At 44.5% G+C, this 26,826-nt stretch overlaps 2 protein-coding genes across 13 annotated transcripts in view; one reads left to right on the forward strand and one right to left on the reverse strand.

The window, feature by feature from the left end:
- The window catches only part of LBR (lamin B receptor), a 38,586-nt gene extending 22,760 nt beyond the window's left edge, over positions 1-15,826 (forward strand). The window contains exons 11-14 of the mRNA XM_053307822.1: positions 2,329-2,497; positions 3,357-3,437; positions 3,547-3,669; positions 13,183-15,826. Coding sequence (XP_053163797.1) covers positions 2,329-2,497; positions 3,357-3,437; positions 3,547-3,669; positions 13,183-13,343 — 534 coding nt within the window. The 3' untranslated portion in view covers positions 13,344-15,826. The remainder of the gene's footprint in view (positions 1-2,328; positions 2,498-3,356; positions 3,438-3,546; positions 3,670-13,182) is intronic.
- A 5,220-nt stretch (positions 15,827-21,046) lies between these two features.
- The window catches only part of DNAH14 (dynein axonemal heavy chain 14), a 477,343-nt gene continuing 471,563 nt past the window's right edge, over positions 21,047-26,826 (reverse strand). For 11 of the 12 annotated variants that reach the window (XM_053307834.1, XM_053307849.1, XM_053307840.1 and 8 more), the window contains 2 exons: positions 25,905-26,051; positions 21,047-21,424 (listed from right to left, as the gene is read on the reverse strand). In XM_053307834.1, coding sequence (XP_053163809.1) covers positions 21,212-21,424; positions 25,905-26,051 — 360 coding nt within the window. In that variant the 3' untranslated portion in view covers positions 21,047-21,211. Of the gene's footprint in view, positions 21,425-21,451; positions 22,684-25,904; positions 26,052-26,826 lie in introns of those variants that run through there. The other variant, XM_053307873.1, reaches the window with a different exon arrangement.

Below are 26,826 nucleotides of genomic sequence, written 5' to 3' on the forward strand. Positions count from 1 at the left end.
CCTTTGAATGATAACCAGAACACCTTATTTAAGACATTAGGGATGTGCACACACTGAGGTTTGTGCACAGGGAGGTTCATGCACCGGTTTCGCTCTGCCGAGAGGGGAGCGGGATCTTAAAACAACAACACCGCAATGGAGAGCAGTTCTTTACCTGCTTCCCGCCACTGCATGCAGCTTCCTGGTGCAGCAGCACTTAGCCCAAGAACCCCCCACATAGCGCCAGTGCACACATGGCATCCACGCATGTGCGGGTGCCATTTATGTGATCAGCATGGTGTTGCTGACCACACAAATGGGGCATGTGCGGGTTCTTGGGCTAAGCACCGTCGCAGCAGGAAGCCTCATGCGGTGGTGGAGAGCAGGTGAGGACCTACTCTCCTTTTCTTTTCCCACTACCCTCCCCATGGTGCTGAACCTGTGCACACACCTCAGTTCATGCACATCCCTATAAGACATTGCTTGGTAACCCCAAAGATGATGATTAATGAGGTCTTTGAGCAGTGTTCTTTCTGTCTAAAATATGTAAATGTTTGGTTTTGTTCATATGACAAATGACTGTAAATTCTTAATGCTATTTGATTTGCGTAATGTTCTTTCCTCACTAACACTTCTCTCAAAATGAACAAGAGGACATATTCTTAGCTATGCCTGTAAGGATTAGAGGAGTAGGTCTCACTCTCTCTCTCTCTTAACCATACATAATAGGGCTTTAGGAAGTTGAACTAAGATAAGCATAGAGGATTTCATTTGTACCATAATGCTCAGAATAAGAAAATGTTTTAGACATGTGTGGACTGTAGAGGTAAAAAAGCACAGTCTTCTAAATGACCTGTAAGGGCTATTGTTCACTCTTATTCACATGAATGCAACTTCGGACTAAGACTAGGCAAACCTAAGACAAGGGCAATAGCCCTTTCTGTCTGTGCCAGATGACACTCTGGGATGATTCACCGGAATCTTTCTGTACTCCATAGCTTGGTGGGGTAAAGCCTAGCCTGATCATATACTGTGTCCTTGATTTCAGCACCATGCTGAAAGCAGTACATGCAGATTTTACTGGTGCAGCATGGGCTGTTTCTGTGACTGTTTCATTCTGAAATGGCTGTGTAACCTGTGCCCCCTTTCTTCAAGGGGAAGTATGTTTATAACTTTATCTGTGCAACTCAAGTGTTAAAGGGTATTGGAAGCCCCTTGCTGAATAATACAACCCCCTGAAGTTTCCTGATTGAGAAAAGTGTAACTTCTGTTACATATTTTGCTCAATAGTTTTAGTTCAGTGTATCATTGGAAAGGTCAAGAAAGCAAAATCAGTATAACACCTGCATAAGAAATTAGACTTTCTTATGGCCTGGGACATGTTCAGCATTCAGACACTTAAAAGACTGCGACCCTGAAGCTATAATGAATCAGTTCGAGTAAGAATGAATCTGCCTGCTTTCCTACCACTGGATGAAATCTGATACAGATTGGTTAGGCATTTCATAAGTTCGCCTGCTTGTGCCTCAAATGTTCATGTGTTCGCCATGTTGAATTGGGGTGGATTACATCACAAATTTTGTGCTTGAGGTGTCCCTCTATGTCCCTACAACTGTACCAAATTTGGTTCAGATTGGTTCCCACCTGCACCTCAAATGTTCACATGTCTGCCATTTTGAATCAGGGTGGATGACATAATCACAAACCACACCATTGAGGTGTCCTTGTGTGTCTCTCACTACAACTGTACCAAATTTGTTTCAAAATGGTTAGGCCATAAGTTAGCTTTCTTGCACCTCAAATGTTGATGCGTTCACCATCTTGAATCAGGGTGGATGACATTATCACATACTGTGCCATTGAGGTGTCCCTACAGCAGCAGCAGCAAATGTGGTTCAAATCGGTTAGGCGGTTCACAGGTTAACCCATTTGTGCCTCAAATGTTTGTGTCTGCTATCTTGAATTGGAATGGATGACATCATCACAAACTATGCCATTGAGGTGTGCCTGTGTGTCATTCACCACAACTGTACCCTGTTTGGTTCAAATTGGTAAAACGGTCCATAAGTTAGCCCACGTGTTCCTCAAATGTTCACCCGTCCACAATCTTGAATTGGGGTGGATGACCTAATCTCAAACTATGCCATTGAGGGGTCCCTATGTGTCCCTACAACTGTAGTTGATTTGGTTCATATTGGTCCAGGCATTATGAAGTTGGGGAGTGGGAGACACACCCAAGGAATGCTGGGTGATCTCATAAGCCTACTGGAAAGTAGGCTAAAAATATGTAGCCATTTTTAGAACTTCTGTCTAATAACTAATTTAATAGCTATTCCTTTAACATTTTAGGAAGCAATTTTGACAACTATGGATATCACCCATGATGGTTTTGGGTTCATGCTAGCATTTGGAGACTTGGTGTGGGTCCCTTTCCTCTACAGTTTACAAGCCTTCTATTTAGTGAATCATCCTAATGAGATTTGTTGGTCTACAGCTTTTGCAATTGTGGCTCTGAATAGTAAGTAATGAATTAGGAATACATAAAATGAGATAAATAAATTTAAATAGATGATAACATTCTGGACACTTTAAGGAAGTGTTCAATCAATCAATATTTTGCTAGAAAGTGGGGTTTTGTTTTGTTCTTTACATTTTTTATATCCCGCTCTTCGTCCAAGGAGCCCAGAGCGGTGTACTACATACTTAGGTTTCTTCTCACAACAACCCTGTGAAGTAGGTTAGGCTGAGAGAAGTGACTGGCCCAGAGTCACCCAGCTAGTATCATGGCTGAATGAGGGTTTGAACTCAGGTCTCCCCGGTCCTTGGCCAGCACTCTAACCACTACACCACGCTGGCTCAAATAAAACCATTGAAAAACAGCTATTCAGTTTTTGAGTCAAGTAATATTTTTATAAGGGCTGTTGATAGGTCTTTCAAAGTGGTGTGGTATCGCCAACATGAATATAATAATTTGCTAGGGAATTGTAGTTATAAAAACGGAATAATTTTACACTTCATTCCATTTAATGCTGGTGTAAATATAGTATTCTAAACACAACAGTTGATTTCCCCCTTCTTTTTACTGCCTTCCACTGGAGAGTTTAAAAAGGAGAACAAAAGAACATTCTGACAGAGTTGAGGATTGTAATACTTTATTATAGCTCCCAACTATACTGTCTATTTTGACACACTGATAACCAGGTTTTGTAACTTCCAGTTGTATTAGATTAGTGACCATAAGGGTGGAAAAGAATGGAACTCATGAGAATAATTTCCCCTTGACACTTTTCTAATGTGAAATGAAGAAAATAATAGAACATATGCTGTTTTCTGGGTATTTTCTACATGTAAATAATGTCTTTTTTTCTTTCATGAAGTCCTTGGGTATTGCATTTTTCGTGGTGCAAATTCACAGAAAAATGCATTTCGGAGGAATCCAAAAGATCCAAAACTTGCTCGTAAGTGCTGTTTAGGCAAACTAATTCTACTTCAATCCTTTTCTGCATTTTGTTACTGTACCCTATGACACAGATATAGTAATATATTTTTATACATATCCCAATGCAGATTTGAAAGTTATTCCCACTGCAACTGGAAAAAACCTTCTGGTCTCTGGCTGGTGGGGCATGGTGCGCCATCCAAACTATCTAGGGGATATCATCATGGCTCTGGCGTGGTCCCTACCATGTGGTAAGGTCACAAAATATCTTCTGTTGATATCTTGTATTGCCTCTATTGTTTCATTTCCCAATCTGTGCATTGATAATTACTGATTTTAGATAATAGGTTCTTCATAATTAGAATTTCTGTGTAATTAAATATTTGTTTGCATAGATCTAAGAGAACTCTGTTGTAAGATGACAACTAAATAGTTTAATGCACCATCAGAATATAGCAGTCTTGTCCCTAACCCTTCACCTGGTTCCCACTGACAGCCTGGAATTTGGGTGAGGCATGGTGTTGAGTGGGGGCATATATTATTTTTAAATGCTTTTGCTACAGCAGTGGTTTCAAACAGCACCTGGAAGCTCTGAGAAAAATGGGTTGCCCCGCTAGCTGCTTCGTTTCATTTTGTCTGTAATGAGGCAAGAAATGTCCCTGGGTTCTAGACTTGAAAGAAAAAGGCAGTAGTACCATGCTGTCAGAATTGTTCTTGGAGGTCGACATTCTGCCCAATGACGTGCTTGAGTAACAAGCAAAATGGCAAAAAGATGGCAAAGTTGCACTAAAAGCAGGGATTTGAAGAATTGCTCTCTAGCGCTCTTGTACAAAAGTTTCCTTTGAAATATATGAGATGTGCCTCAGGTTACACAACTATTTGAACAAGTGCAGTCATTCTTGCAGTTGTGCAACATCGGTCTGGAACACAAGCTCCAGATTTGGCACAAGTAGCCTGCGCAACAGCTTTGCATGAGTGCAGTGTCCTTCCACAAGTGCTTCATTAGTTAGGATGTTAGCTGCTGATTCCAAGTACTGTTAAGAGCTGCTGCTTCTACTGCTGTTGCAAAAAAAGTTTTTAGAAAATAAAAAGACACCCACCCACAGCACCATGGAGCACATGAGTACATTGGAGGGGGTGAGTTGCTTGGATTTGGGAGCTTATTAACTAGGCTGGTATACTCCCTCTGAAAGAGCAGGTGCACAGCTTGCAGGTTCTTCTGAATCCAACATTGCTCTTGGAGAATCAGCTGGCCACTGTTATCTGTCTTGATGATGATGATGATGATGATGATGATGATGATGATAAGAATAATAATTCGATTTCTATACCGCCCTTCCAAAAATGGCTCAGGGCGGTTTACACAGAGAAATAACAAACAAATAAGATGGATCCCTGTCCCCAAAGGGCTCACATTCTAAATAGAAACATAAGATAGACACCAGCAACAGTCACTGGAAGATCTGGTTCCAACATCCATAAGGACTGGGTTCTATGCCTGCGCAGAATTTTCTAGTTCCTCATGACGCCGAACCGTCGGCAGCGCGTGTCTGCAGTATCCTTAAGCGACGGTTAGGCGTCCCCTTTCCTCAGTTTCTTGTTGACCGCCAAAGCGCTCACATCTTCGGGAAACTTTTGCTCCTCAGATTGCTATTTGGATTTTTACGACTGGCACAGACTTTGACTACCCTTTTGGATAACGGACACGGACTTGGATTAGGCACAGACTTTGACTAACCTTTGGACAACGCTCAGCTGAGACGACCTGATTTAAAAAAAACCAAAAACAACAACAACCGGAAACGACTTGGAAAGGACGACGGACAAAAGACTGGTGAAAGACTTGGATCGAACACGGACTACTCTTTGGTGAGATTTGTGGCCCCAGGGCTTGGTTAATCTGGCTTTCTTATTAGTACGGGCAAAGAAAAGCCTAGGGAGAAGACCACCTTCAAAAGGTGCTGCGATTGCCGCGGGAAACTCCCTTCTATGGATGGTCATGATCTGTGCCTCTTCTGTTTGGGAGAGTTGCATAATCTATCAAATTGCCCAATCTGCGCTACCTTCAATAAGCAGACTCTTAAAAATAGGGCTGCTCGTCTAAAAGTTGCGTTAATGGAACAGGCTCTGCAACCCAAACATCGGGGAGCCCCGGACTCGAGACCTGCTATGGCGCAGTCTAAAGTCTCTGAGTCGACGTCATCAGGAAGCGCCGTGTCGAGTGCTCCGCAGGGGCATTCTTCGACATCAAGGAAAAGCGCAGGGAAATCCGCCACGAGATCGAACGCTTCGACCTCGAGTGCGTCGACTTCGACTGCAGCCCAAATATTTAAGAAGCCGGATAGAGCCTTAAAACGAAAAAGCTTGACATTGCTGTCGGGGCTGCGAGAAAAGAGGGCTAAGAAACACAAGCCTAAAGATGCCGGGAAGAACTCAGAGCACACACCCTCTCCGACCGGGTTGCAGTCCTACCGGAACCCTAGGCGCCGTGCAGCTTCACTTTCGCCAGCGCCGACAACGAACCAATCTCCTATGACATCAAAACACTCCGTCATCGGTGTCGAAGGCAGCGTCGACATCGAGAGATACACTACAGAGGCTGTCGACTTCGAGAATGGCTTCGACATTGAGGGTGATTTTTACAGCAGAGGTTACGGCATCGGTGTCGAGCCCGGCGCTAGCAGTTCAGGCTTTGACAGAACCAACAGAACTGGAGGCAATTCCAATACCGATATTGGGAATGGACACAGAGGACACGAGACCCTTCCAAGAGATAGTAATAGTTCATGATTCCGTACTGGAACCAGTGCAAGAAGATGAGATGGACAGAATATGTTTGGAAGTGCAGACAGATCAAACCGTGGATGCTGAGAGCACTCTGCACTGCATGCTACGGTCAGAAGAGACAACACCCTCCACTAAAACATTTCAAGGGTTTCTCACCCCTCCCTTACCAAGAACACCTTATTTTACGGGTCCCTCAACTCCTACGACGGGCCTGCTACCCCTGGGAGGGTGGCGCAGTACTTGCACCATCTCCCCGGATGAGTATTCCCTCTTTCAGCTGTGGCTATCTGAGAGAGACCATCCAAATCCACAGAAGGAAGTGAGAGAATCTTTAGTGCAGACAGCCGCGCCTGTGGCTTTGCATCGGTCAATCTCCCTGCAAGCAGATTGGCCTATGGCACCGTTGAGAACGACTGTACAGACGAGATCTGTTTCACTGCAGACTACACAACTCCCACGAAAAGAGACTTTGCCAAGGAGGTCAGTTTCACTTCAGGCTGACCTGCCACTCCACTCAATCCCACAACCCCCTCAGAGAGAAACACTGACCAGAAAGACTGTGTCTCTCCAAACAGAACCTCAAGTTCCTTCGCGGCGTGTGGACAGGGTTCCTTCTGCTTCACCACCACCTCCCTCATCGGAGGATGAAGATGATGATGGTGGGGATGACGGCGAGGATCCTGATGGCTACTCATCGGATGCGACAGAGCCAGATGCCCCAGAGGAACCGACACTCCCGGATCCAAGTGATGATGTGGCATTGGTCCCTTCCATTTCCCCAAATGAGGAGATGAAGGGATATCACCAACAAATAGCAGAAATGGCTCGTGTATTGGGATTGGATGTGAAACAAAAGACGCTGGATTTGGATGATCCAGTGTACAATATGATGAACAAAGCGGCGGGCTTGCAGCCAGTGTACCTGCCAATGTTGCCTCATATTTTGCAGGCGGCGAAGTCTGCGTGGGAAGTGCTCCAGACTTCGACCCCTACCTCTAAGCGGCTAGAAGTCTTGTAACGCATTCAGGAAGAAGAGAATGAATATCTGATAAGACACTCTACACCAAACTCCTTGGTGATAGACTGTGCTACAGCCGCAAAAGGGGGCAAGCATCATACGACTCCAGGAGACAAGGAGGGCCGAAAATTAGATGTTTTGGGTAGGCGAACCTATTCGACCGCTTGCCTCTCAATTAAGATTGCAAACTATATTGCGTGCCAGGCCAGATACACGCACTCGTTATGGGAACTTCTGTATGATCAAAGGACATCTTTGGATCACGATTCATTTCTGAAAAAGTTTGAAGCAACCTTCCAACGAACAACTACTACCACAAGGCAACAGCTAGCCAACGCTAAACACTTGGCAGAGTCGGAATCGCGTACACTAACTACCGCCATTGTTCCGAGGCGTCATTCTTGGTTACGGGGCACCCAGCTACAGCAAGATATGAAGGACCGTATTGAAGCTTTACCATTTGGAGGGAAAGATCTTTTCTCGGATGATACGGATACAACCATGGAACAATGGAAGAAGTCCAAGTTAACAGCACGTTCCTTCTCAAACCAGAAACTCGGTACCACCCGGTACCAACCTTATCAGAGGTATCAACCCTATCAGAAGTGACAGGGTTTTTACCGCCAACCTGATCGCCGGGATTACAAACGCCAATACAATCGATACAACTGGTGTCAGTACCAACCGAGGAACAGAAATAATCAGCAAGGCCGCTCTAAGACTGCCCAACAACCTAAGCAGCAGCTTTGATCTGTTATTGAGCCCAATCTGTTACTGAGCCCACTGGCCACCATCATCTTGGCCCCATCTCCCCACGAGACAATACACACCACCAAGAGCGCGAGGAAAAAGATCACCTTGACGCCTGCCGGAAATACCATCAAACTGGCAAGTCATGCTCAAGCATGGCAACATATAACATCAGACCAGTGGGTCTTAAGAATTGTTGCGATGGGCTATGCTCTGGAATTCTGGGAGACCCCTCCTTATCAAGAAATGAGGTTCACACCGGACACTCCTGTCTTGCGAGAGGAGGTGGAGGAATTGCTACAGAAGGGGGCCATATCACCAGTACAGTGGGCTCAGGGCCAGTCGGGATTTTATTCCCGCTACTTTCAGATTCCGAAGAAGGACGGAGGGATTCGTCCGATAATGGACCTTTGTTGGCTCAATCAGTACATAGAAGTACAAAAATTCCGCATGACAACATTGCAAGGCATCCTTCCCCTACTCCATGGGGAGCAGTGGATTGCAATGCTCGACCTCAAGGATGCGTACTTCCATATTGGCATACAACAGAGCCATCGAAAGTATCTACGCTTCACGCTAGGGACTCAGATCTATCAATACAACGTTCTGCCCTTTGGTCTGGTGACAGCACCAAGAGCATGGCAGTCGTTGTAGTGCACCTAAGGGTACTGGGTTTATCCGTTTACCCATTTCTCGACGATTGGCTACTTACAGAAAGGACCAAAGAACAGTTACTCTCCGACATAGAGATTGTGAAATCGTTGCTGAGTGACTTGGGAATCCAGATCAACTGGAAAAAATCCCATCTGGCACCGGAAAGAAGTCTACAGTACATTGGGGCGTGACTCAATATGCTCCAGCAGGCGGCTTATCTGCCAGTGGAGTGGTACCTTCGCATATGTGCCCAGGTTCGGCGATTCCAGAGGGTGCCACGGCAGAAGGCGAGGTCGATACAGGTTCTTCTGGGCCTGATGGCCTCGTGCACCACTACAGTGCCTTATGCGAAGTTGCGGATGCGCACCTTGCAACTTTGGTTCCTTCGTTGGTTTTGCCCACGACGCGACCCCCCCAACAAGGAGTTTTTGCTACCACAAACGGTTCTGTTGTCCTTACACTGGTGGACAAAGGAGGCTCATCTTCTACAGGGGACACCATTCAGAACTCCTTTACTGTCGTGTACCCTGATGACCGACGCATCCATGCTGGGCTGGGGAGCCCATATCGGGAATAGAAAGGCTCAGGGCCGATGGAACCAGAGGGAGGCATGTATGCATATCAACTTCTTGGAGCTGCTAGCAGCCTACAAGGCTCTGCTCACATTCCAGGACATTCAAAAGAGCACTGTAGTCCAGCTACAAATGGACAACACCACGGCGATAGCTTATGTGAACAAACAAGGAGGTACCGTGTCACGGGCCCTGTGCAACCTCAGTTTGCAGATATGGAATTGGTGTGTCCCGAGAGGTCTTCACTTGCAAGCAATACATATCAAAGGCAGCCTAAACTGCTTGGCGGATTCGCTGAGCAGAGAGATGGTGTTACAGCAGCACAAATGGGAGTTGCACACGGAGATCCTTCAGGATCTATTTGCGACTTGGGGCTGGCCAGAGGTAGATCTCTTTGCGACAGAACACAACAAGAAGTGTGAGATTTACTGTTCCAGGCTGGGTCTAGGCAGACACTCCAAGGGCGATGCCTTTCAATTTCAATGGGTAAGGAGCTTCTTTTACATATATCCGCCAATGCCGCTCCTTCCCAGGATAGTAGCCAAGCTACTCCAAGAACGTACAAGAGCAATCGTGATTGCTCCATGGTGGCCTCGCCAACCCTGGTTCACACTGCTACTCAGACTTTCGAAAAAGACATACAAGCGTCTCCCCAGGAGAAGAGATCAGCTAACTCAGAATCTAGGCCAGATTCTCCACCCGAACCTGTCGGTTCTCAATCTAACAGCGTGGAGGATAGGCTTCTGAAGAAGATCATATTGAATACTTGGAGAGTATCAACAAGAAGGAACTACAGAGCAAAGTGGTGTAGATTTTGTTCCTGTGCCCGGAAGCATCACTTCCAACCAAGACAGGCAGGTCTTAAGGATGTGCTCCTTTATCTCACCTCGTTGAAGAGATCAGGACTGGCGAATGTATCAATTAAGGTCCACATGGCAGCCTTGTCCTCACGACACGCAGGCTGGGATGGCAAAACCGTTTTTACACACCCGAGATGTAAAGACTTTCTGAGAGGGTTGAATAATCTATACCCACCTCTCAGGGAACCGGCTCATAAATGGAGCCTATCACTAGTTTTGGGTGCACTTACAGAGGCCCCATTTGAGCCCATGGCTTCCGCAACGGTGAAATTGACCGCCCTCTGGGTTGCGGGCACACTCCACCAGGGCTTATGTAACCTCCACAGCCCACCTGTCCGGCATCAGGTTTCAGGACATCTGTTTGGCGGCCACGTGGGCATTTCATCAGACATTTATCAAGCATTACACCTTGGACATTAGATTGGCTGCAGCAGTTGATTTTGGACGGGCGGTCTTGAAGAGAATCTTACCATAGTGTCATCCACCCACCACCAAATTCTACAGCTTGTGATTCACCCAGTCCTTATGGATGTTGGAACCACTACCCAGATAAACAGGTTGCTTACCTGTAACAGGTGATCTGGTAGTGGTTCCAACATTCATAAGACCCGCCCGTCCATCCCCGCTGCATGTGGGGTGAAGAAAGGAAAAAGAGAAATGTGTGCCTATGGAACATCATGACTGGATCCGCCTCCACACCTGGGGATTGGTCTTCGTCGCACACAATGCCTGCTTATGGCCTGCAACTCCGTGCCAGTCGTCCTCAGAGACTATATATGGCTTATCACCAAGAAACGGAGGAAAGGGGACACCTAACCGTCGCTTAAGGGTACTGCAGCCACGCGCTGCCGATGGTTGGGCGTCACGAGGAGCTAGAAAATTCTATCCAAACAATGGTCTGCGCAGGCACAGAACCCAATCCTTATGAATGTTGGAACCACTACCAGATCACCTGTTACAGGTAAGCAAGCTGTTTTACTGTGCTGGGGGTGGATAGGGCCAGTTACTCTCCCCCTGCTAAATAAAGAGAATCACCACGGTAAAAGGTGCCTCTTTGCCCAGTTAGCAGGGGTATGATCTGGATTACTTAGGGCTACCCTTGAAAGTATTTGGAAATTAAAGATGGTTCAGAGCACAGCAGATAGATTAGTATTGAGCCATCTATGGTGCTCATTAGGGATGTGAACAAAATGGATTTTGCCTTCTGTTTTCTCAAAACAGTGGCTGAGCCAGCTGTTTCAGTGAAACAACTCGAAACGTTTTGGCCGTAGGAAAAAATGGGGGAACTCCAAACACCCAATTGTTAGCTACTAGGGAACACCAGAGTGGGTTGTGTTATAGGGTTTGATGGGTGCTACCTGCCACCCAGCCCACAAAATAAATGGGCAAGTGGGCAATTTTAAACCAATTTCTAATCTTTCCCCGAAATCCGCATAGGATCCCATGGGGGTTTGGGGAGAGATTAAAAAATTGTTAAAAATCACCCACTTGCCCATCAAACCCTACAACACAACCCACTCTGGTGTCCCTAGGAACTAACCATTGAGAACAATTGGGTGTTTCAAGTTTCCCCAATGTTCCCTATGGCCGGAACAAGCTGCACTCTGTGCAATGCATTTTGTAACTCTGCAGAAGCACACAGTAACAGGGAATCTGTCCTTCCCAACATAGAACACATATTTCAAACACAGTCCAAATGGCCAAAAAATTTGGTCACTGATCCAGAATCCACTGCCAGCCACAGTGCCTGTGCTCCAGTAACATCATTAGCACAAGTTGCTCACTCTCACACAATTATTCCTTACATTCCTAGTATTGCAACAGCTGCCACACAGCAGCACCCTTAGGAGCAAGCAAAGCCATAGGCTCAACTAGAGCAATTTCAACCACATTTTGATTGAGTACACCTTGCAAATCAGATTGCAGAGCAGTGAGTGAAGCACAAGTTAATCTCAAGGCCAGACATGGAACTCATCACAGCTGCCGCAAAGAAATAACAGAGCTGCCACTGTCCATTTCTTGCCACAACACTATCTCGCAAAGAAATCAAACCACAACTCCAGGAAGGCAGGCACCCAGGTTCTGCCTTAGTCTGAGATCCAGCAAAACCAGATATTTATAGCAGCAATAGCACAACACATTATATTCAGTGCTGAGAAAATGAAACCATAAAATCAAGCTTTAATTGATTCCTTCCTCCTCTCCTCTTAAAGAGTCTATAAGGGCTATCTCTGCCTCCCAGTCCCTTTGAATACATTTTCAAATTCCCTCCCAAAGTGTTTCTTCCTCCCTTCTGCCTCTCCCCAACCAATGGGGGCACAGTTGCCCATGAAAACACTTGATTGGTATGATATCAAGCCAACCAAGAAGCAAGATCGCAAGCCAGTCAGAAGCCAGTGCCAGAAAACCAATCACCAAGGGAAAAACAGGCGACCAAAATGGCGCTTGTAATACTGAAACATTTTGATCGGAACGGGGTCCCCTGCTCTGGGGGTGGTTCTGCTCCAAGCTCAATACAGGCCCTTAATTTAAAGGGTGTTTCGAGCTCGAAAGACTCAAAATGGCCCATTTTGAGTTGGAATTATTTGCCATTGGAACGTTCTGCACATCCTTACTACTAACTGTCTTTAAAGTCCTAAATGGTTTGGGCCCCAGATATCTTCAGAGCAGCCAGCTCCTAGCTAAATCTCTCTGCCTGACAAGATTCACCAGGAGGGCTCTGTTTAGTGTGTCAGTACCTAGGCAGATGCATATGGGACAGAGCCTTTTCCGTGACATTTCCCAGATTGTAGAATACTTCCCCAGATGAAGCATGTGCATTCCTGTCTCTTCAGGTTGTTTGGGGACTGGTGAACTGTCCTATTTGCCTAGGCTTTGAGCTGCTAATAATTGGCTTTAATTGCTGTCTGGTTGATGTTTTTTTATATTGGTGTTTTCTGTATATCTTAAACATTTATTTTTAATTACCATCCTGGAGTCTTAAGACAAAGGGCATTCTATAAATGTTACAAACCAGTATAGTTGTGACTTGACTTCTTAAAAAAATCGTATAGTTATATTTTGACCCATCTTGAGACTTCAGGCTAAGTGTAAAATAATTTTTTTATATATGTGTTCTTACAGGTTTTCACCATATTTTACCATATTTCTATGTCATATATTTTACTGGTTTGCTTATTCATCGAGAAACCCGTGATGAACGACAGTGTAAGAAGAAATATGGCTTAGCATGGGAAAAATACTGTCAACGTGTACGGTATCGCATATTTCCATACATCTATTGAGTCTTTTTAAATCAGCGGGTGACCCATAGCTTCTGCAGTTAAATCTTCTTTGCAATAAATCACATACCTCATACCGTTGCACTTGGTGTGTATGTTAATTCTGCTGGAATTTCTTAGATATGTTGAGATAGAAAATTAGCAAATACCTTTTCCAATAATCTCTTTTGGACATGATTTTCTTTAAAAAATCTTTAACCACCTTCCCACTTTAAAGTTACACAGTTCTATTAAGAAGCAATAAACTAAGTATGTAGTGTATTAAAAGCTTGCTAAACAATTTGTATGCTATATGAACAGGTTGTCTGATGGATAAGTTTCACCATTTCTTCTGGAATATAGAAAAGAGAGGCCAGCTTTAGAGTTTAAGGTTCAAAATCCAGTGAAGAGTGACTTAAGATTCAAAATCCAGATCTGTCTTCGATGACTGACTGCTTTAGTGCCATTGATGGAGGTGGAGCTTTCAGGGGGCCAACATACAGGGGTCTTTTCTCTAACTCTTCTCCCTTGGATACAATGGGCTGCATTTTAATATGGGGAAGTGGTTGTAGCATAGCTATTGAAGTTGCTTGCTTTAGGGTGGTAATAGTAGTATATTGTCATTACATCTTGGGATAAAAACAGTAGGCCTGTGGAAGTCAGATAAAAGGAATTTCCAATGTCAGAAATCCCTACCCTTGCCACCAGGAGGCAGCCAAATACAGGGCAAGTGCTCTGGGTACTCCGGTGGTGGTGGTGGCCCTTTAAATGTGTGCCCAACGCTGGAGCAGCTGGTGTGGTGGGGTGGGCAGGAAGTGATGCCAGACAGCGTAGGGAGCCTGCCTGCCTGCTGGGCTGGACGCACAGACCTCAGACTTAGAAGCCCACACGTCCTCCCAGAAGAAAAATACACTGCCTCCTGGTGGTGAGGGTAGGGATTTCCGATATCGGAAATCCCTTTTATCCAGCTTGCAAAGGCCTCATAAGCAGTGCATTCATGTTGTAAAGAATTTCTTTCTTTAACATTATCTCATGCAGTTCACTCTTTGGGGAATATCTCAGGCCTCAAATAATACATAGCAAAATCAATATAGTGCTTTGTTCCATGAGATAGAGTAGTGCAAGGTGTGACTTGTACAAACTATGAAGTAAAATAAATGCCGTTAGCTTTCTTCAGCTATTATAAACCATTGCTTTGTACTATAGCTTTCCTTTATATTATAACATTTAAAGAATTTGTTGTACAGTATTTGAGTGTAAGATGCAATAGTTATTTTTTAGGACTGGAAGAAATCTTTTTTACTAAAACCGTTTCCAGTATTTTTGAAAAAGTTTTATAAAGTAATGTATTGCTATGAATTTGATTTCAACAATTTGAAGTGCTCATATAATGACAAATGCATTATGAAAATGTAGGGAATTTATTCAAAGTTTTGTGAACGGCATTGCTACCTCAATGAAGGTTACTTGCCTTTTTTATACTGTTGCAAATAGAAAAAATGCTTATTTTTCAAATTGCTATTTAAATCAGCTTTTTAACATGAATCAAAATCAACCACTTCAAACTAATGTATTTTTGTATATTTGAGTTTCATAGCTAGTCACTATAGTTTTGGAGGCTGACGTTATACTTCTAAAGCTTAATATCTATGACTTATTGCAATAGTTCTTACCTAATTAGCTGTGATTGGGAGTGAGAATTGCTATTAATATATGAAATTAGAAAACCAATACGTTTTTATACATTCAAACGAAAACCAATTTTTATAGCTGATCAAAGAATCACCCATGTAATAACAATGTGAAACTACTTACTTTGAATTGAATTCCTGTATTTTGCATTTATGAATTTATAGCATAGTCCTTGTTAAATGATCCCTTTCTTCCAGTTTAACATAGTTAAAATGTCTCTAAAATAATATGGGGAATAGGAGGCCTGTGCTGAGCCTCTACTAACCAGTTTGTTTCCTCTACTCAGTGAAAAATGTGATCTCATAACAGCCTGGTGGGCCAAGAGGCAGTGTGAAAATGAAGGTTCTCTATAGATCATACCAGAGATTCTTTTATATTGAGCCATTTTAGTTCCTGCTGTAAAAATTATTTTTTGTATAAAATAACAGTAGTTAAATTGCGTGGGCAGGTGGCATGATTATTCCAGAAATGATCATGACAGCTTTCTTCAGATTGCAAGCATTATATCTCCCTCCACTCTTAAAACTGCGCTTCAGAATATCTGTATTTATACTTTGAAAATGTTCTGATATGTAGCCATTTTATATATACCACTTTTCAGATGATCTAAAGGAAAACGAGTAATCTTTTTACATAAGCATGTTCCCTAGGAGTATGGTTCCTTATTAATATAAACTTCAGTTTGTCATGTATATTGTTTGTGTGTGTGTGTGTGTTGTATTTTGGTTTTTTTAAATTAGATGCTAGGTAGTCCTTAGACTGAACTTCATAAGAAATATGTTTTCTTATGTAATTAAAACCTTTTTGGAAATGGTTTTGTGCGGTCACAATTATTTACTAGTAGTGTTACATATCAGAGAGACATCTAACATTTCTGTTGTCCTTTGAATGGCTTATTGCAAAGAAATTCCTACTTGGTAAGTATGGTTCACCTACACCTGAAAAACTTTATAAGAAAACCAAAGAGCAGACACAATGTTCAAAAAATTATGAATGGAAGAGGGCGCGTATCTCATAATACTAGAATTCTTCCAGTGCATGGAGACAATTTAACCTGTTCCTCGACATGGTCTCTGTGCTTTACACAAATGGGCTTTGCACCTGTGCGGAGACCTCCTCAGAGTTATTCCAAGCTAATTTCCTAAATAGATGATAGCCCCTCCCCTTTCTGGTGATGTCATGGCTTCCTTTCTTCAGTCTTCTTTCATCCACATCAATCGTGAGTTGCTCTGAGGTTAAAAAAACCCCAAACATGTTATTCCTTCCTCCCTATCTCCAATCTCTAGTTTTGCTCTTTCTCATTATTTTGTTCTTTTCTACTCTTCACAGCACTTTCATTTATTTCACGTCCCCACTTCCCTCCCACCCACCCTGTGCAGGGGTCAGCGTTTTTTTGTTCCTTTGGCTGCTTATGGCCAGCAAGACCACCTTTAAACACTGCACCCATTGTAGAGCCAAACTCCCATTTACTGACCACCACAGCCTCTGCCTTTTTTGCCTCGGCGAGACCCACAAGGTTGAAGCTTGTATACAGTGTGCTAAATTACCAAACAGGCCTGAAAGAACCGAGCCTCCTGTCTATGATCTTGGCCCTGGAGCGAGCCCTTCTGTCTTCTGAGACAAAAACCATGCAGGCTGCCTTCATCCCAGCCGTGCTTCCTTCAGGCTCACAGCCCCTTGTCTCGGTCTCTACCCATGCGCCCACCTCTTTGAGGCCTTCAGAGCCTATGGCTCCCACACTACCTGAGTTTGCATCTTCAACTGCAGTAGCTGCCCTATCCACAGCCCCAGAGTCCTCGGGCTCGAACGCTTCCAACACATCCACCAATAGCAAAATGCAGAAGAGGAAGGAGGTGCCTCTACCACCCTCCAAACCTCTCAAACGCCTAGCGTCCTCATCAGAACCTGCTGCCTTCCACAAACCCAAGAAAAAATGCAGACTATCTCATCACCAGGAGGCACCAACTCGACATTGCTCGGTGCCAACTGTCATCTCCCTCATGCCAGAGCCTCGATATCGAGGAGCCACTTGATACCGATGATCAATTTCTTGATCAGGAGGAAGATTTCGATCCAGATCATGGCACTGCACCACAGGAGGGCCTAGATTATGAAGACCTCCCAATTGGAGGACTTGGAGACACAATTTGAAACACTTTTCCCTAGTCGCCCTCACCCAGCCTCCTCACGAGCCTATGCTAACTATAGGCTGCACGAAGACTCTCGCCATATCAATTTTTACTGCGCCAGCTGGGACAAAGGCCTGACTTAGAGGTCTTACAACACCATGATCTCATACTCTAGAGACCTCAACCCTTATGAAAGCTCTTGGTGGTGCTACGCCTATACCGTACATCCCTATCCACCCTCACAATCCCAGATAGACCAGTGGACTGCCATGAAACCTACAAAAATTGCCCATGCTCTCCACAGCGCACAGTCTTGGTTCCTCGTAATCTATCTAAGCCACCACCAATATCTGTCCCTCAGCAATCCCAATGCCTACCGAAATCCAAGCCTATAGCCACGGCCACAAAACCACCCATGCCTTCCAACATCCAGAACAAAATCCCTCCATAACCTCATTCCACTCAACAAGCTACTAGGACCGCTGATCCAAACCCATCACAGCTGGACACACTGGACGCTCAACCCCCCTCAAAGCGCGGAGGACACCTCAGGTCAAAAGACTGAGGACGGTGATGCCCAGTCCTCCAGTTCTGAGGCCACATCCTTAGCCTCTTCCCCCATTGACCTCATAACCTACTCAAAACTAGGTTCACCTTCAGAGGACTACTAGATCTATGCAGAATACATATCTTGCATGGCCACTTCCTTAAGCATAGCCGTGGCTCAACAAGGCAAATCATAACCAGACCCATTATTTGACCTGATAAGAGGTGGATACAAGAGTATCCATTTCTCTTCCTTTGAATGCTGCCCTCATGGATATTGCCAAGGCCTGCTGGGCAAAGCCCTCTTTGCTTCCTCAACTTACAAAAAGCTTGGAATCCTCCAGAGTTCACACAGAGGATGACCAAGCTGGAAACTTCCTACAATGTCAGCCCGCACTGAATTCAGTGGTGGTATAGTCCTCCATATCCAAAACCAGGACTCACTCCACCTCTGCCCCTCCAAATAGGGAGAGCAGAAAGTTGGACACTTTTGGCAGATGCCTCTATTCCATCTCCACACTGCACTTCAAATTAGCCAACTATCAGGCCTATAATATCAGGCCTCACTTCTCCAGAGGAGGTAGGGGACCTCGCTCATTAGGTAACACCTTTGCCACAACCTGGGTGGGACAAACTGCATACCTGTTTCCTCCCATCCCTCTTCTACCTCAGGAACTGCACAAGATTCAACACAACCAGGTAAACTGCATCGTTATCACCCCTTGGTGGTCCAGGGGACCCTGGTTTCCCCACCTCCCGCACCTCTTAGCAGGCAACCACTTCCACCTGCCTCTGATTCCTCATCTACTCACCCAACAAGCTGGCCACTTCTACACCCAGACCTCCACAAACTCCACCTCACCGCATGGTGGATATCACCCGTTTTCCATGATCCCTGCAACGAGTTCTCTCTGTCGCCAAGAAACCTGCAACAATAAAGTCATACCAACATAAATGGAAACACTTCCTTTCTTGAATCCAAGCACATAGACCCCAAGAAGGTCTCTGCTGAACACGTTTGTACTTATCTTCTTTCCTTAAAAGAAACAGGCCTCAAGCTCTCCTCTCTGAGTCAACCTAGTGGCTATAATGGCACACTCACTGCCCTCCTCCACATCATTCTTCAAAGACTCTGTAATCAAGAACTTCCTCAAGGGTTTAACCCGCCTGTACCCTGATGCCCCCATTATGTCTCCACCCTGAGATCTTTCTCTAGTACTTACCTGTCTCATGAGACATCCCTTCAAACTCTTGCAGGTGATCTCTATGGACCGCCTCTCCTGCAAGGTAGCCTTCTTAGTGGCTATAATGTCTGCAGACAGGTGAGCAAACTATGAGCCCTGTGGGTGGACTCTCCTTATCTCATCTTCCACAAAGACAAAGTGGTGTTCTGACACATCGCCTTTTTATCCAAGGTCGTCTCCTCTTTTCATCAATCTCAACCACTTATGTTGCCAGTCTTCTTCCCCAATCATGTGGACAATGCACAAAGCCATCTGCCAGGCTCTCGCTTTTTATGTTTTATGTTTAATTCTTCAAATTAGAGTGGATTCATGGTGTTTCATTGAAAATCTCATTAGCTATCATAGAACCCACACTCAGAATACCTCTGAAACAACAGAACCCTGTACCCCATGGGTTAGAAACCCATGGGGGTGGTTGGCACCCTATGTGCACTACACTACCACTCGCTCTGGGCCACCCCAGCACCCCCCAAGTGCAGTTATGGGGCTGCTGAAAGCTCCATGTATACCCTATGAGGAAAAACCTTAAAGATGCGTAAACTTTAACAATTCCCCAAAAATCAGCCCTCTGCCCAAATCCTTTGAAAAAAATTCAGGTAGTTTCCTTGCCCCTACCTGGCACTACCACCAACCCCACACTGCTCTAGGCCACCCCTTTGCCCCCCGCGTGAAGCTATACATTTGCTGACACCTCAATGCTTCTCTATGGGGAAAAACCTTAAAGACGTGTAAACTTCAACAATTCCCCAAAAATCAGCCCTCTGCCCAATCACTCTCAAATTGGGGTGGTAGCCTCCACTCATTAGGCACTACCACACCACACCACTCTTTTTGCCCAGATCCCATGCTATGCCCCCAAACTGCCCCAAAGACACTAAAACTTCAAAAATTCCCCCAAAATCAGCCTTTTGCCCAATTCCCCTGAAATTTGGGTGGTAGCCTCCATCCATTAGGCACTACCACCCCACCCCACTATTTTGCCCCTGGGACCCGAAATTCAAGCTGACGTCACATCAGACCTTTTTGCATTCAAATCAATGGAGGCAAAAAGGCGGGAAATTCAAAGAGACGTCATCCCGAATCACCTGAATTTTTCGGGCACGAATCGGGTGATTTGGCTCGGCCCCGAAAAATATCGGGGGACATCGGGGGTGATTTGGTTCAAACTCGAATCATCCGAAATTGCTCATTTTGGGCACAGATCGATCTGTGCCCGAAATTAAAAACCTTATGCTATCAACTCGACAAGAAGGACTTACCTGCTCCCATAAAAGCTTACTCCACTAGAGCGGTGTCACCCACAGCATTTGACAGAGCAGCTCCGATTGATGTCATCTGACTGATTGAGTGCCATCAAGTCAGTGTCGACTCTTAGTGACCACATAGATAAGTTCTCTCCAGGATGATCTGTCTTCAACTTAGCCTTTAAGGTCTCTCAGTGGTGCATTCATTGCTGTCGTAATCAAGTCCATTCACCTTGCTGCTGGCCGTCCTCTTCTTTTTCCTTCTACTTTTCCCAACGTTATGGACTTCTCAAGGGAGCTGGGTTTTCGCATAATGTGTCCAAAGTATGATAGTTTGATCCTGGTCATATGTGCCTAGAGTGAAAATTCTGGATTGATTGTTCTGTGACCCATTTGTTTGTTTTCCTGGCTCCCATGGTATCCTAAAAAATCTTCTCCAGCACCAAAGTTCTACAATAACTCTTCGCCTGAACGCCTACCTCCAGGTGAGCTCTGGGCATGGGTGCAGCTTGCTGTGTGCCCAGTTGTGTAAAGCACAGAGACCACATCGAAGAACATCAGGTTGCTTACTTGTAACTTGGGTTCTTCTAGTGGACATCTTTACTCTTACACGCCCACCCAACTTCCCCTCTTAGTTCTCCAGGTCGTCAGACTCAAAGACTGAAGGAGGAGGCCAAGACATCACCGGAAAGGGGAGGGGCTACCACCTGTTAGGAAGGAAATTAGCTTGGAATAACTCCTACGAGGTTTCTGTGCAGGTCCAAAGCCCATTCGTGTAAGAGCACAGATTACCACTAGAAGAATCCAAGTAACAGGTAAGCAACCTGACATAATCATGTTTTATGTTTAAGAGAAATAACTAAGCACAAAGATAAAGCAGAAGGTAAACACAAATGTTTATTAAGTAACATAGATTCAGAGTTTACATATTGTTCATTAAGACAGTTTATCCTAAATCATAAAGAAAGACTGGATTGTGTCTAATATCAATTTGTAGCACTACTGAAATGTCTTACAGGCTTGGTTTGTTTAAATTCTCAGTCATCTACTTGGCATAGCAGTGCAACTCCTCTTGTTATCCAGTGGCTGGGAGTTATGAGACTTGGTAAATTGACAATTGTTACAAAATTAGTTGATAGCCCTGTAGTTGACAGCATTCCAGATCTTTGAGGTGTCCTGTATAATGGACATTCATAATGGAGCAGAACTACTTCTTCCTCTGGACAATGGAGACTTGAGTTGAAGCTAACCTAAAGGGGGGGAAATCCTGAATTAAAATCCTCCACCTTAATGTCTACATTTTAAAACACACACAGGTGTACCCCCACTTCTGTTGCAAAGCTCATATAGCCTACGTTTCTCATAGATACTCCCATTGGAAACACTGCTGCTGGCCTGAATGGCTGAAAGAAAGGAAGACTTAGTAATAATAAACGCGCTAAGTGGTCTGTATGGAGCATATAATTTTTCTGGTGTGCACTTGAAATTCTATTTTGGTTCTCCCTGCTCACAAAATGAAACAATTGCTCTTCACTGCAAATACAAGTGTTGCAAAGGAAAAACCATTTGGTGTTGTGCTGTTTTGTAGGGTAACTACATTAAACTGCACAAATCTGCAGATGCTGGGGCTGTCATTGTCACACAATACATTATGCTGGTTTAGAATATACTCTGGCCAGTCCAGCCTAATTGCATGGGAGCTGGTGAATCATCCCAATGCCTATTTCTGTATTGGTGGAGGGGGTGTCATCTGAACCATCTCCCAATATGCAGAAATACTATTTTAAGCTCATATTGCATCCATGCAATGAGAGGTTGGGAAGAAGTATCTTCCTGCTTGATTAGGCAGCAAGCTGGGCAACACACCAGATGGAGGAGGTATAGATTTGCACTCCCATACTCCTGCCCCACATGATTAGTATGGGCCAGAGGCTATACTGTCCAAACCAGCTTTTTGTCTCAAGTTACCAGAAGATAAACACATGCTGAAGTTCTTTCACTGAATAACAGATTTGGGGTGATTTTATTTATTTATTACTTTTCTATACTGCCCCTATCCAAAGGCTCTGGGTAGAGTATTTTGCTTTCTGGTAATGTATGAAAATATGTTCCTTCATAAATTTTCCAGAGGGATCAGCCAGGACCAAACAGGAAGCAACATCCTAGTTGTCAAAGCAACTTCGTGTATAATGAAACCAGTCCAAAGCCTATTGAGGGAGAGCTGCCAAGTTCAGTTTGTCAGCAATTAGATAACAGAAAGGTGAGATGGGCTGATCTTCAGCACATAGCCAACTAATCAGGACCCAAAAAGGAGGCAGGGATGTTGCCTGACTCCCTCCCTCCCTGCCCAGCTGCAGTAGATGTGGAGGTCCCAGCTGCTTTGAGCTGATGTTCCTGTGATTCTCAGGCAACAGCAGTGATGGCATGGAGAAGCAGAAGGTCTCTGCATACCTCTCCCCCTGGGAGCCATTCCAGTACTTCTAGGGGTACTTTAACGCATGATTGGGAACTGAAGTTAGAGAAAAAATAAAGAATAGTCATTCACCTCATGTACTCAACACGTGTGAGAGACAGCAGGTTCAACATCTTTCTCTTTGGTGCCACGGTTGAAGGAGGGACTAAGGGCCTCCACACTGAGTGCCCAGCCACATCCCTGTTACTCTGGCCTATATTTCTGAACTATGCTGGACTATGGAAGCTCATATTGAAAAGGGAACAATGGACTGTATACTGAACCAAATGGAAAAATCTAGCATTTTTACTGTGTACTATGAAAAGACTCTAGCAGAGAGGCCAAACTCAGGCTAACTTTGCTTGAAGAAAAGGGGCCTCCAAACAAGAAAGCCTGGCAGCACATAGCCAAAGAGAGTCTGTGGGGATAAAGCAGCAGGTAAATCATCAAGGCTTACAAGTCATGGACTGTATGTGAGAAGGACACTGGAAGCCATCCTGCATGTGCTTTGTCAAGTTTGTGTTACCATGTTGAGGAATGAAGAATAAGAATCACAAGGCCTAATTAATGGTAGCAGTTAATTGGAGTAAACAAGCCCTGTCAAAAAGTGGGAGTTGGTTGTTTTTTTAAAAAATGGAATCCAGGTTGTCATGATCAATACAGAATATTAGATTTCTAATGACGATGGAGATGAGGAACCCAAAGAGCTAATGAGAATCTGGGTGCAACAGGTGGGAATAAATAAAGAGTCTTAAAATGACAAAGAAGAGAAATGTGACTTTTGAGGTATAAAATGAAAAGTCACCCTGAAAACAAGGATTTTGCTCTTTGTTTACTTATATTGTACTTTTCCCTTCTTATACATCTTTTCATTTGGTTCTCTCCTTTCCCTCTTTGTCCAAGATGCATATCTCAGAAACTATTTTCTTTCTCTCCCATTCTCGCCTTCATAACAATCATTTTTATTAAGTCTTTATATCCTCATCTATGTACATATGCTTCATCTATGCAGTTTATATTCTGATATATTCACCTATCCACTGAGTAGCTAATTTTCATTTAGTTCTGATTTCTTTTTGGAGAATCCAAAAGAAGGGTAAATATGATAGCTCTTAATGGTGTAGGTTATGGGGTTCTAGATCGATTTAGTGGGTAAGCATTAACTCACAACATCACTCTTGATATTGGCTACAAATGCCACACATCTATTTTCTATCTATATATAGATTACCCGTGGCTAATCTCGTGTGTGACACCTCGTGAGAATTAGTGAGCAGAAGCACCATGGTGATTGGGCAGTGGAGATCCCATATGCAGATAGGGAGGAGGAGCCTGTGATGGTTAGAATGCAACTAGTGGGAGAGAGGGGTTCTGAGGGAGCAAAGAGCCCCTGAAGGAGGAGGCTGCCATTGTGTGAATTAGATGAGGAAACAAGATGAACAAGATCTGTTAACTCAGGAAGGGAGAGAGAGAGAAAAAGAAGGGAGGGGAAGAAAGATAGAGTGTAGAAGAGAGAAAGAAAAAGAAGGGAGGGACAGGCCCAAGCCTGTCAGTGTCCTGAGGGGAACAAGTGGCCATGGCAGCACCTATTGGTAGCAAAGAAGGGCCCTGTCAACCACTACTGCTGTTTGAGGCTACCGAGGCCATTAGTGCAGGCAGGCAAGGGATGGGCCTGGGCCTGTCAGCGGCCTGAGGGTGGTGGCAGCAGGGAGGAAGGGCCTGGTCAACTGCTGCTGCCCCTGTAGGGAGGAGCTGGGCTCAGGTGAAGATGTCTCGGGATAGGGGGCTGCAGCTTGGTTAATAGGTGTCAGCAACGCTGTAGCTGCGACCAAGAGGGGTGAGGGTGGTGGAGTAAAAGGATGGAGGAGGAGGAGCAAGAGTATGGCTCAGGTGAGGGTGGAGAGATCTCTGAGCTGTGGCAGGGGGTGAGGGGAGCAATCAAGTACTAGCTCGCAGATGCTCTAGACGGGTTAAGCTAGTTTAACATATTTTGCTTATGTTTGTATTTTGATGTATCTTTTGCCATGTATTTACATTTCATGTGTCTTTTGCTTCATTTTACCATCCTATATGCCTCAAGTCTTTGAATAAAACTTTTAAAGTTTAAAAGGTGTGGTCATTGAGCTCCGGGGTTTCAATCATATGAAAGGCAATAAAAGAAGTGGATCGTTTTCAATCTTGAGCTCTCTCCTGCTAGATGTTAGAGCTGAAACAAGGACTCTCTGAGAGGGATATAACATTCCAGGTGACTGCTTCATTAACCCTTTCCTGCTTGCTCGCCTATTTTTGAACAAGAAACAACTAAAAAAAAAACAGGACTTCGTTTCAGAAGCAGTGAAACTACTGAACTGAAATCTGGCATACATTAAAATCCTTACCAGTAGATGCAACATTTTAGAATAAAAATTTCACAAGCAACTATTCACAGACTTTCTGTAGAGCATTTCAGAGCTTTTGGGATGGCCCCTCTCTTGGATCAGTAGACCAGGATTAACATTTTTGCTTCTCTAGAGGGAACAGCTGTGCTGCTCTCCCCTCCCAGCAGGCCTTGTCTAGTGAGCGGGTTATAGGGTTTTAACATAACAGTGATTTGGTTTTATCCCCCTCCCACAGCTCCTGGACAAATCATGGGAGCGGGGTGTGTGGTGAAATGCACCTATTTTTCTGGGTGCTGGAGTGCCAGATTGTGAGGTGAGAGAGGCAGCTTCAGCAGCATTCTGAAGTTGGGATGGGGCTGTAACACTGGTAGAATAGCTGCTTTGCATGCAGAAATCCCAGGTTCAATCCCTGGCATCTCCAGGTAGAGATGGGAAAGACTACCTCTAACCTTGGGAAGCTGCCGCCAGTCAATGAAGACCATATTGAACTAGACAGACCAGTGGTCTGACTCAGTATATGGCAGTCTCCTATAGTCCACCACAATGAGCCCTTACCACAGACACACTGGAGGCCATCTTGCGCCAACCTACTGCAGTGCAGCAGGTCAGCCAGTAGACAGGTTACAGGAGGATAGATTTGGATGAACATTAGGATAAAGTTCTTAATTGTAAGAGTAGTTCTTTACTCATAAGAGCAGCTCAACCGTGGAACCAGTTGAGGTTTTCAAGCAGATGCTGCCATCTGTCAGAAATGCTCTAGCTCTGGATTTCCTATATGGAGCAGGGGGTTGGGCTAGGTGGCTTACAAGCTCCCCCAACTTTTAAGTTTCTGAAACATAAGCATTGCTTGTTAACTATCCTGTGTCCTTGTAGCAAGAAGGGATATAAATAAAAATTCACCTTTTGTGGAAAAAAATGTATGTCTGGTAACAGGTAAAACCTCTTCTGTGGGTCAGGTTCTTCCAAAGCCCCTGTAGTGGAATTCCAGCATGCACCGTCCAGATATAAACCAAAAACTCTAACCCCAGTTTCAGGGTGAGATGAACCCTAAAAACAAAGGGGGGAAATGCAAATAAGTATCATGTGATGATTGCCATTGACTCAATGCCTTGTCATCTGTGGTTTCATTAACCACAGAAATCAGTGGGAACTGACACACACACACACCCCGTGGATAACAAGGTCCATCTGTATTGACATTATATAAAACTTAAGACATACAGAAATTAGTGAGGGTGTGGTGGGGGCAGAGCTGGGGCATTTTCAACATCTACAAAGCCAGCTAAGGTGGCAAAAACATGTGCAACTAACATTTTAGTGGGCAAGCGTTTATGGTTTTAACTAACAGGCAACCCAGCAGGATGGAGTTGCCTTGCACACAAAGCAAAGGACATTGCAATAGATATTAGCTGTATTAATGTATGCCATTCCTGGTGTCATTGGATATATGATCCAAGCACTAAAATTCTCCAGTTATAAAATGATATGGTATTGAGGTCAGCCTTTGAGGGTAAAATATGCTAATAGTTTGTGTACGGATGAAAGCAGTAGCAGCTGGTGGTCCCAGGAGCTGGTGGGGCAGTGCGCATGGCAGCTAGCTAATGGTACTGGGTGTGCGCACAGCAGCTAGCTATGGACTGGATAAAGTTTGGCAACATCCAAATCAGCGCTTTGGTTATCAGCCGTGGTATACCAATAATGTTATCATATTGCTGTGTGTCAGGTGGAGCTATAACTCAAATGATCTACTATATGGAAGCAACCTGACCACCATTTTTTTTAAAGATTAAAAATTGCAATATTGAGTGCAAAGTCACAGTCA

The sequence above is a fragment of the Hemicordylus capensis genome, chromosome 1 (assembly GCF_027244095.1).
Source record: "Hemicordylus capensis ecotype Gifberg chromosome 1, rHemCap1.1.pri, whole genome shotgun sequence".
In the NCBI taxonomy this organism is placed as follows: Eukaryota; Metazoa; Chordata; class Lepidosauria; order Squamata; family Cordylidae; genus Hemicordylus; species Hemicordylus capensis.